We start from the raw sequence: 17,253 nt of genomic DNA on the forward strand, positions 1-17,253 counted from the left end.
ATCTCAAACAACAAACATCAGATTGGCCTGAAATTTTTTCTACAAGTAGAAGTCATTACCAACTGTCTTCTGCGAAAATTTCAGCTTGATGAGTTGTGCCGTTAATTTAAAAAAAATAGTGATAGGTGTATTACACTAAAAAGTATAATTATTCCACAATAAACGTTAAACGGAGACATCCCTCTATCTCAAACAACAAGCATTAGATTGTCCTGAAATTTTTTCTACAAGTAGAGGTCACTACCAACTGCCTTCTGTGAAAATTTCAGCCTGATGAGTTGTGCCGTTAATTTAAAAAAAATAGTGATAGGTTTATTACACCAAAAAGTATAATTATTCCACAACAAACGTAAAACGGGGAAATCACTCTATCTCAAACAACAAACATCAGATTGGCCTGAAATTTTTTCTACAAGTAGAAGTCATTACCATCTGCCTTCAGAGAAAATTTCAGCTTGATGAGTTGTGCCGTTAATTTTAAAGAAATAGTGATAGGTTTATTACACAAAAAAGTATAATTATTCCACAACAAACGTAAAACGGGAAAATCACTCTATCTCAAACAACAAACATCAGATTGGCCTGAAATTTTTTCTACAAGTAGAAGTCATTACCAACTGCCTTCAGAGAAAATTTCAGCTTGATGAGTTGTGCCGTTAATTTTTAAAAAATAGTGATAGGTTTATTACACCAAAAAGTATAATTATTCCACAACAAACGTAAAACGGGGAAATCACTCTATCTCAAACAACAAACATCAGATTGGCCTGAAATTTTTTCTACAAGTAGAAGTCATTACCAACTGTCTTCTGTAAAAATTTCAGCTTGATGAGTTGTGCCGTTAATTTTAAAGAAATAGTGATAGGTTTATTACACAAAAAAGTATAATTATTCCACAACAAACGTAAAACGGGAAAATCACTCTATCTCAAACAACAAACATCAGATTGGCCTGAAATTTTTTCTACAAGTAGAAGTCATTACCAACTGCCTTCTGTGAAAATTTCAGCTTGATGAGATGTGCCGTTAATTTAAAAAAAATAGTGATAGGTTTATTACACCAAAAAGTATAATTATTCCACAACAAACGTAAAACGGGGAAATCACTCTATCTCAAACAACAAACATCAGATTGGCCTGAAATTTTTTCTACAAGTAGATGTCATTACCAACTGCCTTCTATAAAAATTTCAGCTTGATAAGTTGTGCCTTTAATTTTTAAAAATAGTGATAAGTTTATTAAACAAAAAAAGTTTAATTATTCCACAACAAACGTAAAACGGGGAAATCACTCTATCTCAAACAACAAACATCAGATTGGCCTGAAATTTTTTCTACAAGTAGAAGTCATTACCAACTGCCTTCTGTGAAAATTTCAGCTTGATGAGATGTGCCGTTAATTTAAAAAAAAATAGTGATAGGTTTATTACACAAAAAAGTATAATTATTCCACAACAAACGTAAAACGGGGAAATCACTCTATCTCAAACAACAAACATCAGATTGGCCTGAAATTTTTTCTACAAGTAGAAGTCATTACCAACTGCCTTCTGTGAAAATTTCAGCTTGATGAGATGTGCCGTTAATTTTAAAAAAATAGTGATAGGTTTATTACACCAAAAAGTATAATTATTCCACAACAAACGTAAAACGGGGAAATCACTCTATCTCAAACAACAAACATCAGATTGGCCTGAAATTTTTTCTACAAGTAGAAGTCATTACCAACTGCCTTCTGTGAAAATTTCAGCTTGATGAGTTGTGCCGTTAATTTTAAAGAAATAGTGATAGGTTTATTACACAAAAAAGTATAATTATTCCACAACAAACGTAAACCGGGGAAATCACTCTATCTCTAACCCCAACCGTCAGATTGGCCTGAAATTTTTTCTACAAGTAGATGTCATTACCAACTGCCTTCTATAAAAATTTCAGCTTGATAAGTTGTGCCGTTAATTTTTAAAAAATAGTGATAGGTTTATTACACCAAAAAGTATAATTATTCCACAACAAACGTAAAACGGGGAAATCACTCTATCTCAAACAACAAACATCAGATTGGCCTGAAATTTTTTCTACAAGTAGAAGTCATTACCAACTGCCTTCTGTGAAAATTTCAGCTTGATGAGATGTGCCGTTAATTTTAAAAAAATAGTGATAGGTTTATTACACCAAAAAGTATAATTATTCCACAACAAACGTAAAACGGGGAAATCACTCTATCTCAAACAACAAACATCAGATTGGCCTGAAATTTTTTCTACAAGTAGAAGTCATTACCAACTGTCTTCGCCGAAAATTTCAGCTTGATGAGTTGTGCCGTTAATTTAAAAAAAATAGTGATAGGTGTATTACACTAAAAAGTATAATTATTCCACAATAAACGTTAAACGGAGACATCACTCTATCTCAAACAACAAGCATTAGATTGTCCTGAAATTTTTTCTACAAGTAGAGGTCACTACCAACTGCCTTCTGTGAAAATTTCAGCCTGATGAGTTGTGCCGTTAATTTAAAAAAAATAGTGATAGGTTTATTACACCAAAAAGTATAATTATTCCACAACAAACGTAAAACGGGGAAATCACTCTATCTCAAACAACAAACATCAGATTGGCCTGAAATTTTTTCTACAAGTAGAAGTCATTACCAACTGCCTTCTGTGAAAATTTCAGCTTGATGAGATGTGCCGTTAATTTTAAAAAAATAGTGATAGGTTTATTACACCAAAAAGTATAATTATTCCACAACAAACGTAAAACGGGGAAATCACTCTATCTCAAACAACAAACATCAGATTGGCCTGAAATTTTTTCTACAAGTAGAAGTCATTACCAACTGCCTTCTGTGAAAATTTCAGCTTGATGAGATGTGCCGTTAATTTAAAAAAAATAGTGATAGGTTTATTACACAAAAAAGTATAATTATTCCACAACAAACGTAAAACGGGGAAATCACTCTATCTCAAACAACAAACATCAGATTGGCCTGAATTTTTTTCTACAAGTAGAAGTCATTACCAACTGCCTTCTGTGAAAATTTCAGCTTGATGAGTTGTGCCGTTAATTTTTAAGAAAAAGTGATAGGTTTATTACACAAAAAAGTATAATTATTCCACAACAAACGTAAAACGGGGAAATCACTCTATCTCAAACAACAAACATCAGATTGGCCTGAAATTTTTTCTACAAGTAGAAGTCATTACCATCTGCCTTCAGAGAAAATTTCAGCTTGATTTGTTGTGCCGTTAATAAAAAAAAAATCGTAATAGATTTATTACACAACAGTAAAACAGGCAAATCGCTCTATCTCTAACCCCAACCTTCAGATTGGCCTGAAATTTTTTCTACAAGTAGAAATTATTGCAAACTCAACCATTATGGAGTAGTCACTACAAAGCGCAAAAAAAAAAAAAAAAAAGTTCGGATTCCCTAACACAGACATCAGATTTCAGGTGCTAAGACTCATTGCCGTGTCTCATGGGGAAACTTTGAGCCAGGCTTCCCCTTTTTAATAAGGTAGTTTCTACGCCGATTTTTTTTTCGATTCTAAACCCAATCACCCCGTTTGCAAGCAGGTTGAACGTTACTAAGAACAACCAACAATCCGAGATGGGTTTTAATGTCCTATATGAAGACTGCTTTTCTTTTGTTAAAAATCTTCAATTAATTTTTTCCACAACAAAAGTAAACCGGGGAAATCACTCTATCTCTAACCCCAACCGTCAGATTGGCCTGAAATTTTTTCTACAAGTAGATGTCATTACCAACTGCCTTCTATAAAAATTTCAGCTTGATAAGTTGTGCCGTTAATTTAAAAAAAATAGTGATAAGTTTATTAAACAAAAAAAGTATAATTATTCCACAACAAACGTAAAACGGGGAAATCACTCTATCTCAAACAACAAACATCAGATTGGCCTGAAATTTTTTCTACAAGTAGAAGTCATTACCATCTGCCTTCAGAGAAAATTTCAGCTTGATGAGTTGCGCCGTTAATTTAAAAAAAATAGTGATCGGTTTATTACACAAAAAAGTATAATTATTCCACAACAAACGTAAAACGGGGAAATCACTCTATCTCAAACAACAAACATCAGATTGGCCTGAAATTTTTTCTACAAGTAGAGGTCACTACCAACTGCCTTCTGTGAAAATTTCAGCTTGATGAGATGTGCCGTTAATTTAAAAAAAATAGTGATAGGTTTATTACACAAAAAAGTATAATTATTCCACAACAAACGTAAAACGGGGAAATCACTCTATCTCAAACAACAAACATCAGATTGGCCTGAAATTTTTTCTACAAGTAGAAGTCATTACCAACTGCCTTCTGTGAAAATTTCAGCTTGATGAGATGTGCCGTTAATTTAAAAAAACTACAAGGGACAACCCAATGGGGTTGTACGAAATGATGACGTAGGACAACGTGGTATGATATAATAAATATTTTTGTTAACTGCAGCAGGAGTTTGTGTTTTGTGTAGGAATAGGAATTTTAGTTGGGTTCTCTGATTATTCTCTATGATTGCCCTCAGATTAACCAACCAAGACCAAGGCGCGTACAACCGAGGCGGTTTTTATTGATTATTTTGTATTTCGACTGGAACACTGGAAACGCACTACTTACCCCAACACAACAAATGAATGCAAATGATTGTCGGTACTGGATTAGCAGTGGTAGATCTCATACCAGTAACAACCAACTTAGGTTAAATCTAATAATCTTCAACTGAAAAAAATCATCATTCGATCACATCCCTACCACCTTTGAAATCCCGACAAGGAAGTTAATCAAAATCACCTTTTTAATTCATTTGATGGCCCTGAAAAGGGCCGGTTTTTTAGTCTGAGTCGATGATGCTACCCTAATAAAATTGTTATGGTTATTTTGCTTAACGACGTGTTCTGGGTATCGTCCAAACCATTTGTGGAAAAGTTCAATTATTTGGGTTATCGTTCGTTTATGGTTATTTTTTATTAGGGTAATTTATCCTCCGAAACCGTACAGAGTGCGTCCCTGTCGCTTCAGAGCGTAAACGACATCCATCGCGGTGACCGTCTTCCTCTTAGCGTGTTCGGTGTAAGTAACAGCATCACGGATAACGTTCTCCAAAAATACCTTCAACACACCTCTAGTTTCCTCGTAAATAAGCCCAGAAATTCGCTTGACTCCACCACGACGAGCCAGACGACGGATTGCAGGTTTAGTAATACCCTGAATGTTGTCACGCAGCACTTTTCGATGACGCTTTGCTCCTCCTTTGCCGAGTCCTTTTCCTCCCTTGCCGCGTCCAGTCATTGGGGGAGATGGTTTGTTTATTGTTGATGAAGGATGAGACGAAAGTGAACAAAAATTCCAAATTTCGGCTTTTTTATACCTACTCGAGGGTTAAATTCTTCTTGTTAGTTGTTGTATTCTTGTTCTTTCATCGTTTCTGATTGGTTGATCACAGCAAACGCATGTTATAAAACAGAATGGAAGTCGTTTTTATTTTTTATTCCACAGTTAGCTTTCAACGTGAAAACATCGGATAAAGGAAAATGGCTCGCACCAAGCAGACCGCTCGCAAGTCCACTGGAGGAAAGGCTCCTCGCAAGCAGTTGGCAACGAAGGCCGCTCGCAAAAGCGCTCCAGCCACCGGAGGAGTAAAGAAGCCTCATCGCTTCCGGCCAGGCACCGTCGCCCTGCGTGAGATCCGTCGTTATCAGAAATCGACCGAACTGCTGATCCGCAAGTTGCCTTTCCAGCGTCTGGTCCGTGAAATTGCCCAGGACTTCAAGACCGATCTGCGCTTCCAGAGCTCAGCTGTTATGGCTCTACAGGAAGCTAGCGAGGCTTATCTGGTCGGTCTGTTCGAAGATACCAACCTGTGTGCCATCCACGCCAAGCGTGTCACAATCATGCCAAAGGACATCCAGCTGGCTCGTCGTATCCGTGGTGAACGCGCTTAATTTCCCCGTCGAAAATCTTACCAAACCGGCCCTTTTCAGGGCCACTAAGTTCATATAAAAAAAGAGTTGGAATAGATTTCTTAAAGAACTACAAAAATAGTTTTCACCAAGTCATGGCTATTTTTTATCATTGATGGCGCTGTTCCATTGATAGTAAGTTAGAAATTTGGAAAAGTGGATGGAACGCTTTGGATGCATATTATGGTGAAAATAAGTCAAAAATCATTCATTAACGTTTAGTTTTTTTTTCCTAGAAATTTTTGATAAATAGTATTTTCTTACAGGCTGAATTTGTATGTATTTTTTATGCAGAATATGCTAAATGGGAGGGACTTCAAATGTTAGTCCTTCCTCCCCCACCAAATGTTACAGAGTGTCATCAAAGTACATGGAATGTTGAGATATTGAGAGTGAATTTTCTCTTTCAAATTTTAATGTTTTGGCTCTGGGGATTGGTAGTAAAGCGGTTAAAACGGTATGGGAAAAAACAGACCTGCTTTTAACGAATTAAACCTAATTGGAGTTGGGAATGCATCCATTTACGCGTATACGTTCAAAGCTATTAATAAAAAGGTAACTAAATTTTAAATTTTTCCCTTCATTTCAAAAGTCTGTAAATATCTGTGAAAAAACTAAAAAGTCTGTAACGAAAAAAAAGTCTGTGAAAAAAATAAAAGTCTGTGAATTCACAGACATGTCTGTGAATCTGGCATCTCTGACAGCAGCGACGGACGTTTCAATGTTTCATTCTAGCTTGTTTTGGTTGTTTGCGCTGTGCATGCCACAGCTGCTGCATAGAAGCCGATTTTCCCATATTCCTGCATATTGAAATTCCAGAATGAGCGATAGCGAGAATCGATGTGACTTTTGTCACTAGTGAAGTGAGAGAAGTCACGTCGTGGTGACGTGACTCTCTGTGGAAATCAAATGGAGAGTAACGTCACCACGACGTGTCTTTTCTCACTTCACTAGTGAAAAAAGTCACTTCGACTCTTGGAAAATAACCCCTACTTTATTTTTTACTGCCCAAGTTAGAAGCAGCACAAAGCACCAAAGTGACTGCGATCAGTTTGCTGTTTTTGCAATCGTTCACAGCTGAAATCGGCGAAGGGAACTTGGTCGAAATCAGAATGTGAACGAAGTCAAAGCAAAAATGTGTCGTGTGTTCGATTGGCGCTCTGTCGCTGCGTCCCTGTTTGGGAATTTACGTTACATGTTCCATTTTCGGTTTTCACAAAGTGTACCCCCATATAGAAATCACAGACGTAGTCCTACGTCAAAAATAGTGATAGGTTTATTACACAAAAAAGTATAATTATTCCACAACAAACGTAAAACGGGGAAATCACTCTATCTCAAACAACAAACATCAGATTGGCCTGAATTTTTTTCTACAAGTAGAAGTCATTACCAACTGCCTTCTGTGAAAATTTCAGCTTGATGAGTTGTGCCGTTAGTTTTTAAAAAATAGTGATAGGTTTATTACACAAAAAAGTATAATTATTCCACAACAAACGTAAAACGGGGAAATCACTCTATCTCAAACAACAAACATCAGATTGGCCTGAAATTTTTTCTACAAGTAGAAGTCATTACCATCTGCCTTCAGAGAAAATTTCAGCTTGATGAGTTGTGCCGTTAATTTTTAAAAAATAGTGATAGGTTTATTACACAAAAAAGTATAATTATTCCACAACAAACGTAAAACGGGGAAATCACTCTATCTCAAACAACAAACATCAGATTGGCCTGAAATTTTTTTTACAAGTAGAAGTCATTACCAACTGCCTTCTGTGAAAATTTCAGCTTGATGAGTTGTGCCGTTAATTTTAAAGAAATAGTGATAGGTTTATTACACAAAAAAGTATAATTATTCCACAACAAACGTAAAACGGGAAAATCACTCTATCTCAAACAACAAACATCAGATTGGCCTGAAATTTTTTCTACAAGTAGAAGTCATTACCAACTGCCTTCAGAGAAAATTTCAGCTTGATGAGTTGTGCCGTTAATTTTTAAAAAATAGTGATAGGTTTATTACACCAAAAAGTATAATTATTCCACAACAAACGTAAAACGGGGAAATCACTCTATCTCAAACAACAAACATCAGATTGGCCTGAAATTTTTTCTACAAGTAGAAGTCATTACCAACTGCCTTCTGTAAAAATTTCAGCTTGATGAGTTGTGCCGTTAATTTTAAAGAAATAGTGATAGGTTTATTACACAAAAAAGTATAATTATTCCACAACAAACGTAAAACGGGAAAATCACTCTATCTCAAACAACAAACATCAGATTGGCCTGAAATTTTTTCTACAAGTAGAAGTCATTACCAACTGCCTTCTGTGAAAATTTCAGCTTGATGAGATGTGCCGTTAATTTTAAAAAAATAGTGATAGGTTTATTACACCAAAAAGTATAATTATTCCACAACAAACGTAAAACGGGGAAATCACTCTATCTCAAACAACAAACATCAGATTGGCCTGAAACTTTTTCTACAAGTAGATGTCATTACCAACTGCCTTCTATAAAAATTTCAGCTTGATAAGTTGTGCCGTTAATTTTTAAAAAATAGTGATAAGTTTATTAAACAAAAAAAGTTTAATTATTCCACAACAAACGTAAAACGGGGAAATCACTCTATCTCAAACAACAAACATCAGATTGGCCTGAAATTTTTTCTACAAGTAGAAGTCATTACCAACTGCCTTCTGTGAAAATTTCAGCTTGATGAGATGTGCCGTTAATTTAAAAAAAATAGTGATAGGTTTATTACACAAAAAAGTATAATTATTCCACAACAAACGTAAAACGGGGAAATCACTCTATCTCAAACAACAAACATCAGATTGGCCTGAAATTTTTTCTACAAGTAGAAGTCATTACCAACTGCCTTCTGTGAAAATTTCAGCTTGATGAGATGTGCCGTTAATTTTAAAAAAATAGTGATAGGTTTATTACACCAAAAAGTATAATTATTCCACAACAAACGTAAAACGGGGAAATCACTCTATCTCAAACAACAAACATCAGATTGGCCTGAAATTTTTTCTACAAGTAGAAGTCATTACCAACTGCCTTCTGTGAAAATTTCAGCTTGATGAGTTGTGCCGTTAATTTTAAAGAAATAGTGATAGGTTTATTACACAAAAAAGTATAATTATTCCACAACAAACGTAAACCGGGGAAATCACTCTATCTCTAACCCCAACCGTCAGATTGGCCTGAAATTTTTTCTACAAGTAGATGTCATTACCAACTGCCTTCTATAAAAATTTCAGCTTGATAAGTTGTGCCGTTAATTTTAAAAAAATAGTGATAGGTTTATTACACCAAAAAGTATAATTATTCCACAACAAACGTAAAACGGGGAAATCACTCTATCTCAAACAACAAACATCAGATTGGCCTGAAATTTTTTCTACAAGTAGAAGTCATTACCAACTGCCTTCTGTGAAAATTTCAGCTTGATGAGATGTGCCGTTAATTTTAAAAAAATAGTGATAGGTTTATTACACCAAAAAGTATAATTATTCCACAACAAACGTAAAACGGGGAAATCACTCTATCTCAAACAACAAACATCAGATTGGCCTGAAATTTTTTCTACAAGTAGAAGTCATTACCAACTGTCTTCTGCGAAAATTTCAGCTTGATGAGTTGTGCCGTTAATTTAAAAAAAATAGTGATAGGTGTATTACACTAAAAAGTATAATTATTCCACAATAAACGTTAAACGGAGACATCACTCTATCTCAAACAACAAGCATTAGATTGTCCTGAAATTTTTTCTACAAGTAGAGGTCACTACCAACTGCCTTCTGTGAAAATTTCAGCCTGATGAGTTGTGCCGTTAATTTAAAAAAAATAGTGATAGGTTTATTACACCAAAAAGTATAATTATTCCACAACAAACGTAAAACGGGGAAATCACTCTATCTCAAACAACAAACATCAGATTGGCCTGAAATTTTTTCTACAAGTAGAAGTCATTACCATCTGCCTTCAGAGAAAATTTCAGCTTGATGAGTTGTGCCGTTAATTTAAAAAAAATAGTGATAGGTTTATTACACAAAAAAGTATAATTATTCCACAACAAACGTAAAACGGGGAAATCACTCTATCTCAAACAACAAACATCAGATTGGCCTGAAATTTTTTCTACAAGTAGAAGTCATTACCAACTGCCTTCTGTGAAAATTTCAGCTTGATGAGATGTGCCGTTAATTTTAAAAAAATAGTGATAGGTTTATTACACCAAAAAGTATAATTATTCCACAACAAACGTAAAACGGGGAAATCACTCTATCTCAAACAACAAACATCAGATTGGCCTGAAATTTTTTCTACAAGTAGAAGTCATTACCAACTGTCTTCTGCGAAAATTTCAGCTTGATGAGTTGTGCCGTTAATTTAAAAAAAATAGTGATAGGTGTATTACACTAAAAAGTATAATTATTCCACAATAAACGTTAAACGGAGACATCACTCTATCTCAAACAACAAGCATTAGATTGTCCTGAAATTTTTTCTACAAGTAGAGGTCACTACCAACTGCCTTCTGTGAAAATTTCAGCCTGATGAGTTGTGCCGTTAATTTAAAAAAAATAGTGATAGGTTTATTACACCAAAAAGTATAATTATTCCACAACAAACGTAAAACGGGGAAATCACTCTATCTCAAACAACAAACATCAGATTGGCCTGAAATTTTTTCTACAAGTAGAAGTCATTACCATCTGCCTTCAGAGAAAATTTCAGCTTGATGAGTTGTGCCGTTAATTTTAAAGAAATAGTGATAGGTTTATTACACAAAAAAGTATAATTATTCCACAACAAACGTAAAACGGGAAAATCACTCTATCTCAAACAACAAACATCAGATTGGCCTGAAATTTTTTCTACAAGTAGAAGTCATTACCAACTGCCTTCAGAGAAAATTTCAGCTTGATGAGTTGTGCCGTTAATTTTTAAAAAATAGTGATAGGTTTATTACACCAAAAAGTATAATTATTCCACAACAAACGTAAAACGGGGAAATCACTCTATCTCAAACAACAAACATCAGATTGGCCTGAAATTTTTTCTACAAGTAGAAGTCATTACCAACTGTCTTCTGTAAAAATTTCAGCTTGATGAGTTGTGCCGTTAATTTTAAAGAAATAGTGATAGGTTTATTACACAAAAAAGTATAATTATTCCACAACAAACGTAAAACGGGAAAATCACTCTATCTCAAACAACAAACATCAGATTGGCCTGAAATTTTTTCTACAAGTAGAAGTCATTACCAACTGCCTTCTGTGAAAATTTCAGCTTGATGAGATGTGCCGTTAATTTAAAAAAAATAGTGATAGGTTTATTACACCAAAAAGTATAATTATTCCACAACAAACGTAAAACGGGGAAATCACTCTATCTCAAACAACAAACATCAAATTGGCCTGAAATTTTTTCTACAAGTAGATGTCATTACCAGCTGCCTTCTATAAAAATTTCAGCTTGATAAGTTGTGCCTTTAATTTTTAAAAAATAGTGATAAGTTTATTAAACAAAAAAAGTTTAATTATTCCACAACAAACGTAAAACGGGGAAATCACTCTATCTCAAACAACAAACATCAGATTGGCCTGAAATTTTTTCTACAAGTAGAAGTCATTACCAACTGCCTTCTGTGAAAATTTCAGCTTGATGAGATGTGCCGTTAATTTTAAAAAAATAGTGATAGGTTTATTACACCAAAAAGTATAATTATTCCACAACAAACGTAAAACGGGGAAATCACTCTATCTCAAACAACAAACATCAGATTGGCCTGAAATTTTTTCTACAAGTAGAAGTCATTACCAACTGTCTTCTGCGAAAATTTCAGCTTGATGAGTTGTGCCGTTAATTTAAAAAAAATAGTGATAGGTGTATTACACTAAAAAGTATAATTATTCCACAATAAACGTTAAACGGAGACATCACTCTATCTCAAACAACAAGCATTAGATTGTCCTGAAATTTTTTCTACAAGTAGAGGTCACTACCAACTGCCTTCTGTGAAAATTTCAGCCTGATGAGTTGTGCCGTTAATTTAAAAAAAATAGTGATAGGTTTATTACACCAAAAAGTATAATTATTCCACAACAAACGTAAAACGGGGAAATCACTCTATCTCAAACAACAAACATCAGATTGGCCTGAAATTTTTTCTACAAGTAGATGTCATTACCAGCTGCCTTCTATAAAAATTTCAGCTTGATAAGTTGTGCCTTTAATTTTTAAAAAATAGTGATAAGTTTATTAAACAAAAAAAGTTTAATTATTCCACAACAAACGTAAAACGGGGAAATCACTCTATCTCAAACAACAAACATCAGATTGGCCTGAAATTTTTTCTACAAGTAGAAGTCATTACCAACTGCCTTCTGTGAAAATTTCAGCTTGATGAGATGTGCCGTTAATTTTAAAAAAATAGTGATAGGTTTATTACACCAAAAAGTATAATTATTCCACAACAAACGTAAAACGGGGAAATCACTCTATCTCAAACAACAAACATCAGATTGGCCTGAAATTTTTTCTACAAGTAGAAGTCATTACCAACTGTCTTCTGCGAAAATTTCAGCTTGATGAGTTGTGCCGTTAATTTAAAAAAAATAGTGATAGGTGTATTACACTAAAAAGTATAATTATTCCACAATAAACGTTAAACGGAGACATCACTCTATCTCAAACAACAAGCATTAGATTGTCCTGAAATTTTTTCTACAAGTAGAGGTCACTACCAACTGCCTTCTGTGAAAATTTCAGCCTGATGAGTTGTGCCGTTAATTTAAAAAAAATAGTGATAGGTTTATTACACCAAAAAGTATAATTATTCCACAACAAACGTAAAACGGGGAAATCACTCTATCTCAAACAACAAACATCAGATTGGCCTGAAATTTTTTCTACAAGTAGAAGTCATTACCATCTGCCTTCAGAGAAAATTTCAGCTTGATGAGTTGTGCCGTTAATTTAAAAAAAAATAGTGATAGGTTTATTACACAAAAAAGTATAATTATTCCACAACAAACGTAAAACGGGGAAATCACTCTATCTCAAACAACAAACATCAGATTGGCCTGAAATTTTTTCTACAAGTAGAAGTCATTACCAACTGCCTTCTGTGAAAATTTCAGCTTGATGAGATGTGCCGTTAATTTTAAAAAAATAGTGATAGGTTTATTACACCAAAAAGTATAATTATTCCACAACAAACGTAAAACGGGGAAATCACTCTATCTCAAACAACAAACATCAGATTGGCCTGAAATTTTTTCTACAAGTAGAAGTCATTACCAACTGTCTTCTGCGAAAATTTCAGCTTGATGAGTTGTGCCGTTAATTTAAAAAAAATAGTGATAGGTGTATTACACTAAAAAGTATAATTATTCCACAATAAACGTTAAACGGAGACATCACTCTATCTCAAACAACAAGCATTAGATTGTCCTGAAATTTTTTCTACAAGTAGAGGTCACTACCAACTGCCTTCTGTGAAAATTTCAGCCTGATGAGTTGTGCCGTTAATTTAAAAAAAATAGTGATAGGTTTATTACACCAAAAAGTATAATTATTCCACAACAAACGTAAAACGGGGAAATCACTCTATCTCAAACAACAAACATCAGATTGGCCTGAAATTTTTTCTACAAGTAGAAGTCATTACCATCTGCCTTCAGAGAAAATTTCAGCTTGATGAGTTGTGCCGTTAATTTTAAAGAAATAGTGATAGGTTTATTACACAAAAAAGTATAATTATTCCACAACAAACGTAAAACGGGAAAATCACTCTATCTCAAACAACAAACATCAGATTGGCCTGAAATTTTTTCTACAAGTAGAAGTCATTACCAACTGCCTTCAGAGAAAATTTCAGCTTGATGAGTTGTGCCGTTAATTTTTAAAAAATAGTGATAGGTTTATTACACCAAAAAGTATAATTATTCCACAACAAACGTAAAACGGGGAAATCACTCTATCTCAAACAACAAACATCAGATTGGCCTGAAATTTTTTCTACAAGTAGAAGTCATTACCAACTGTCTTCTGTAAAAATTTCAGCTTGATGAGTTGTGCCGTTAATTTTAAAGAAATAGTGATAGGTTTATTACACAAAAAAGTATAATTATTCCACAACAAACGTAAAACGGGAAAATCACTCTATCTCAAACAACAAACATCAGATTGGCCTGAAATTTTTTCTACAAGTAGAAGTCATTACCAACTGCCTTCTGTGAAAATTTCAGCTTGATGAGATGTGCCGTTAATTTAAAAAAAATAGTGATAGGTTTATTACACCAAAAAGTATAATTATTCCACAACAAACGTAAAACGGGGAAATCACTCTATCTCAAACAACAAACATCAGATTGGCCTGAAATTTTTTCTACAAGTAGAAGTCATTACCAACTGCCTTCTGTGAAAATTTCAGCTTGATGAGATGTGCCGTTAATTTAAAAAACTACAAGGGACAACCCAATGGGGTTGTACGAAATGATGACGTAGGACAACGTGGTATGATATAATAAATATTTTTGTTAACTGCAGCAGGAGTTTGTGTTTTGTGTAGGAATAGGAATTTTAGTTGGGTTCTCTGATTATTCTCTATGATTGCCCTCAGATTAACCAACCAAGACCAAGGCGCGTACAACCGAGGCGGTTTTTATTGATTATTTTGTATTTCGACTGGAACACTGGAAACGCACTACTTACCCCAACACAACAAATGAATGCAAATGATTGTCGGTACTGGATTAGCAGTGGTAGATCTCATACCAGTAACAACCAACTTAGGTTAAATCTAATAATCTTCAACTGAAAAAAATCATCATTCGATCACATCCCTACCACCTTTGAAATCCCGACAAGGAAGTTAATCAAAATCACCTTTTTAATTCATTTGATGGCCCTGAAAAGGGCCGGTTTTTTAGTCTGAGTCGATGATGCTACCCTAATAAAATTGTTATGGTTATTTTGCTTAACGACGTGTTCTGGGTATCGTCCAAACCATTTGTGGAAAAGTTCAATTATTTGGGTTATCGTTCGTTTATGGTTATTTTTTATTAGGGTAATTTATCCTCCGAAACCGTACAGAGTGCGTCCCTGTCGCTTCAGAGCGTAAACGACATCCATCGCGGTGACCGTCTTCCTCTTAGCGTGTTCGGTGTAAGTAACAGCATCACGGATAACGTTCTCCAAAAATACCTTCAACACACCTCTAGTTTCCTCGTAAATAAGCCCAGAAATTCGCTTGACTCCACCACGACGAGCCAGACGACGGATTGCAGGTTTAGTAATACCCTGAATGTTGTCACGCAGCACTTTTCGATGACGCTTTGCTCCTCCTTTGCCGAGTCCTTTTCCTCCCTTGCCGCGTCCAGTCATTGGGGGAGATGGTTTGTTTATTGTTGATGAAGGATGAGACGAAAGTGAACAAAAATTCCAAATTTCGGCTTTTTTATACCTACTCGAGGGTTAAATTCTTCTTGTTAGTTGTTGTATTCTTGTTCTTTCATCGTTTCTGATTGGTTGATCACAGCAAACGCATGTTATAAAACAGAATGGAAGTCGTTTTTATTTTTTATTCCACAGTTAGCTTTCAACGTGAAAACATCGGATAAAGGAAAATGGCTCGCACCAAGCAGACCGCTCGCAAGTCCACTGGAGGAAAGGCTCCTCGCAAGCAGTTGGCAACGAAGGCCGCTCGCAAAAGCGCTCCAGCCACCGGAGGAGTAAAGAAGCCTCATCGCTTCCGGCCAGGCACCGTCGCCCTGCGTGAGATCCGTCGTTATCAGAAATCGACCGAACTGCTGATCCGCAAGTTGCCTTTCCAGCGTCTGGTCCGTGAAATTGCCCAGGACTTCAAGACCGATCTGCGCTTCCAGAGCTCAGCTGTTATGGCTCTACAGGAAGCTAGCGAGGCTTATCTGGTCGGTCTGTTCGAAGATACCAACCTGTGTGCCATCCACGCCAAGCGTGTCACAATCATGCCAAAGGACATCCAGCTGGCTCGTCGTATCCGTGGTGAACGCGCTTAATTTCCCCGTCGAAAATCTTACCAAACCGGCCCTTTTCAGGGCCACTAAGTTCATATAAAAAAAGAGTTGGAATAGATTTCTTAAAGAACTACAAAAATAGTTTTCACCAAGTCATGGCTATTTTTTATCATTGATGGCGCTGTTCCATTGATAGTAAGTTAGAAATTTGGAAAAGTGGATGGAACGCTTTGGATGCATATTATGGTGAAAATAAGTCAAAAATCATTCATTAACGTTTAGTTTTTTTTTCCTAGAAATTTTTGATAAATAGTATTTTCTTACAGGCTGAATTTGTATGTATTTTTTATGCAGAATATGCTAAATGGGAGGGACTTCAAATGTTAGTCCTTCCTCCCCCACCAAATGTTACAGAGTGTCATCAAAGTACATGGAATGTTGAGATATTGAGAGTGAATTTTCTCTTTCAAATTTTAATGTTTTGGCTCTGGGGATTGGTAGTAAAGCGGTTAAAACGGTATGGGAAAAAACAGACCTGCTTTTAACGAATTAAACCTAATTGGAGTTGGGAATGCATCCATTTACGCGTATACGTTCAAAGCTATTAATAAAAAGGTAACTAAATTTTAAATTTTTCCCTTCATTTCAAAAGTCTGTAAATATCTGTGAAAAAACTAAAAAGTCTGTAACGAAAAAAAAGTCTGTGAAAAAAATAAAAGTCTGTGAATTCACAGACATGTCTGTGAATCTGGCATCTCTGACAGCAGCGACGGACGTTTCAATGTTTCATTCTAGCTTGTTTTGGTTGTTTGCGCTGTGCATGCCACAGCTGCTGCATAGAAGCCGATTTTCCCATATTCCTGCATATTGAAATTCCAGAATGAGCGATAGCGAGAATCGATGTGACTTTTGTCACTAGTGAAGTGAGAGAAGTCACGTCGTGGTGACGTGACTCTCTGTGGAAATCAAATGGAGAGTAACGTCACCACGACGTGTCTTTTCTCACTTCACTAGTGAAAAAAGTCACTTCGACTCTTGGAAAATAACCCCTACTTTATTTTTTACTGCCCAAGTTAGAAGCAGCACAAAGCACCAAAGTGACTGCGATCAGTTTGCTGTTTTTGCAATCGTTCACAGCTGAAATCGGCGAAGGGAACTTGGTCGAAATCAGAATGTGAACGAAGTCAAAGCAAAAATGTGTCGTGTGTTCGATTGGCGCTCTGTCGCTGCGTCCCTGTTTGGGAATTTACGTTACATGTTCCATT

The 17,253-nt window shown here is 35.3% G+C and overlaps 4 protein-coding genes across 4 annotated transcripts; 2 read left to right on the forward strand and 2 right to left on the reverse strand.

The window, feature by feature from the left end:
* Positions 1 to 4,844: 4,844 nt before the first annotated feature.
* On the reverse strand, positions 4,845 to 5,316 carry LOC135701846 (histone H4). The gene has a single exon (XM_065222789.1). The coding sequence runs from the start codon at positions 5,299 to 5,301 to the stop codon at positions 4,990 to 4,992; it is 312 nt and encodes a 103-aa protein (XP_065078861.1). The 5' UTR covers positions 5,302 to 5,316; the 3' UTR covers positions 4,845 to 4,989.
* A 57-nt stretch (positions 5,317 to 5,373) lies between these two features.
* On the forward strand, positions 5,374 to 6,306 carry LOC135701843 (histone H3-like). Its single transcript, XM_065222787.1, has one exon. The coding sequence runs from the start codon at positions 5,544 to 5,546 to the stop codon at positions 5,952 to 5,954; it is 411 nt and encodes a 136-aa protein (XP_065078859.1). The 5' UTR covers positions 5,374 to 5,543; the 3' UTR covers positions 5,955 to 6,306.
* An 8,614-nt stretch (positions 6,307 to 14,920) lies between these two features.
* On the reverse strand, positions 14,921 to 15,392 carry LOC135701847 (histone H4). The gene has a single exon (XM_065222790.1). The coding sequence runs from the start codon at positions 15,375 to 15,377 to the stop codon at positions 15,066 to 15,068; it is 312 nt and encodes a 103-aa protein (XP_065078862.1). The 5' UTR covers positions 15,378 to 15,392; the 3' UTR covers positions 14,921 to 15,065.
* A 44-nt stretch (positions 15,393 to 15,436) lies between these two features.
* Positions 15,437 to 16,382, forward strand: LOC135701844 (histone H3-like). Its single transcript, XM_065222788.1, has one exon. The coding sequence runs from the start codon at positions 15,620 to 15,622 to the stop codon at positions 16,028 to 16,030; it is 411 nt and encodes a 136-aa protein (XP_065078860.1). The 5' UTR covers positions 15,437 to 15,619; the 3' UTR covers positions 16,031 to 16,382.
* Positions 16,383 to 17,253: the final 871 nt, after the last annotated feature.

The sequence above is a fragment of the Ochlerotatus camptorhynchus genome, unplaced genomic scaffold (genome assembly GCF_037179485.1).
Source record: "Ochlerotatus camptorhynchus isolate MF236.1 unplaced genomic scaffold, CSIRO-AGI_Acam_v1.1 ptg000177l, whole genome shotgun sequence".
Taxonomy (NCBI): Eukaryota; Metazoa; Arthropoda; class Insecta; order Diptera; family Culicidae; genus Ochlerotatus; species Ochlerotatus camptorhynchus.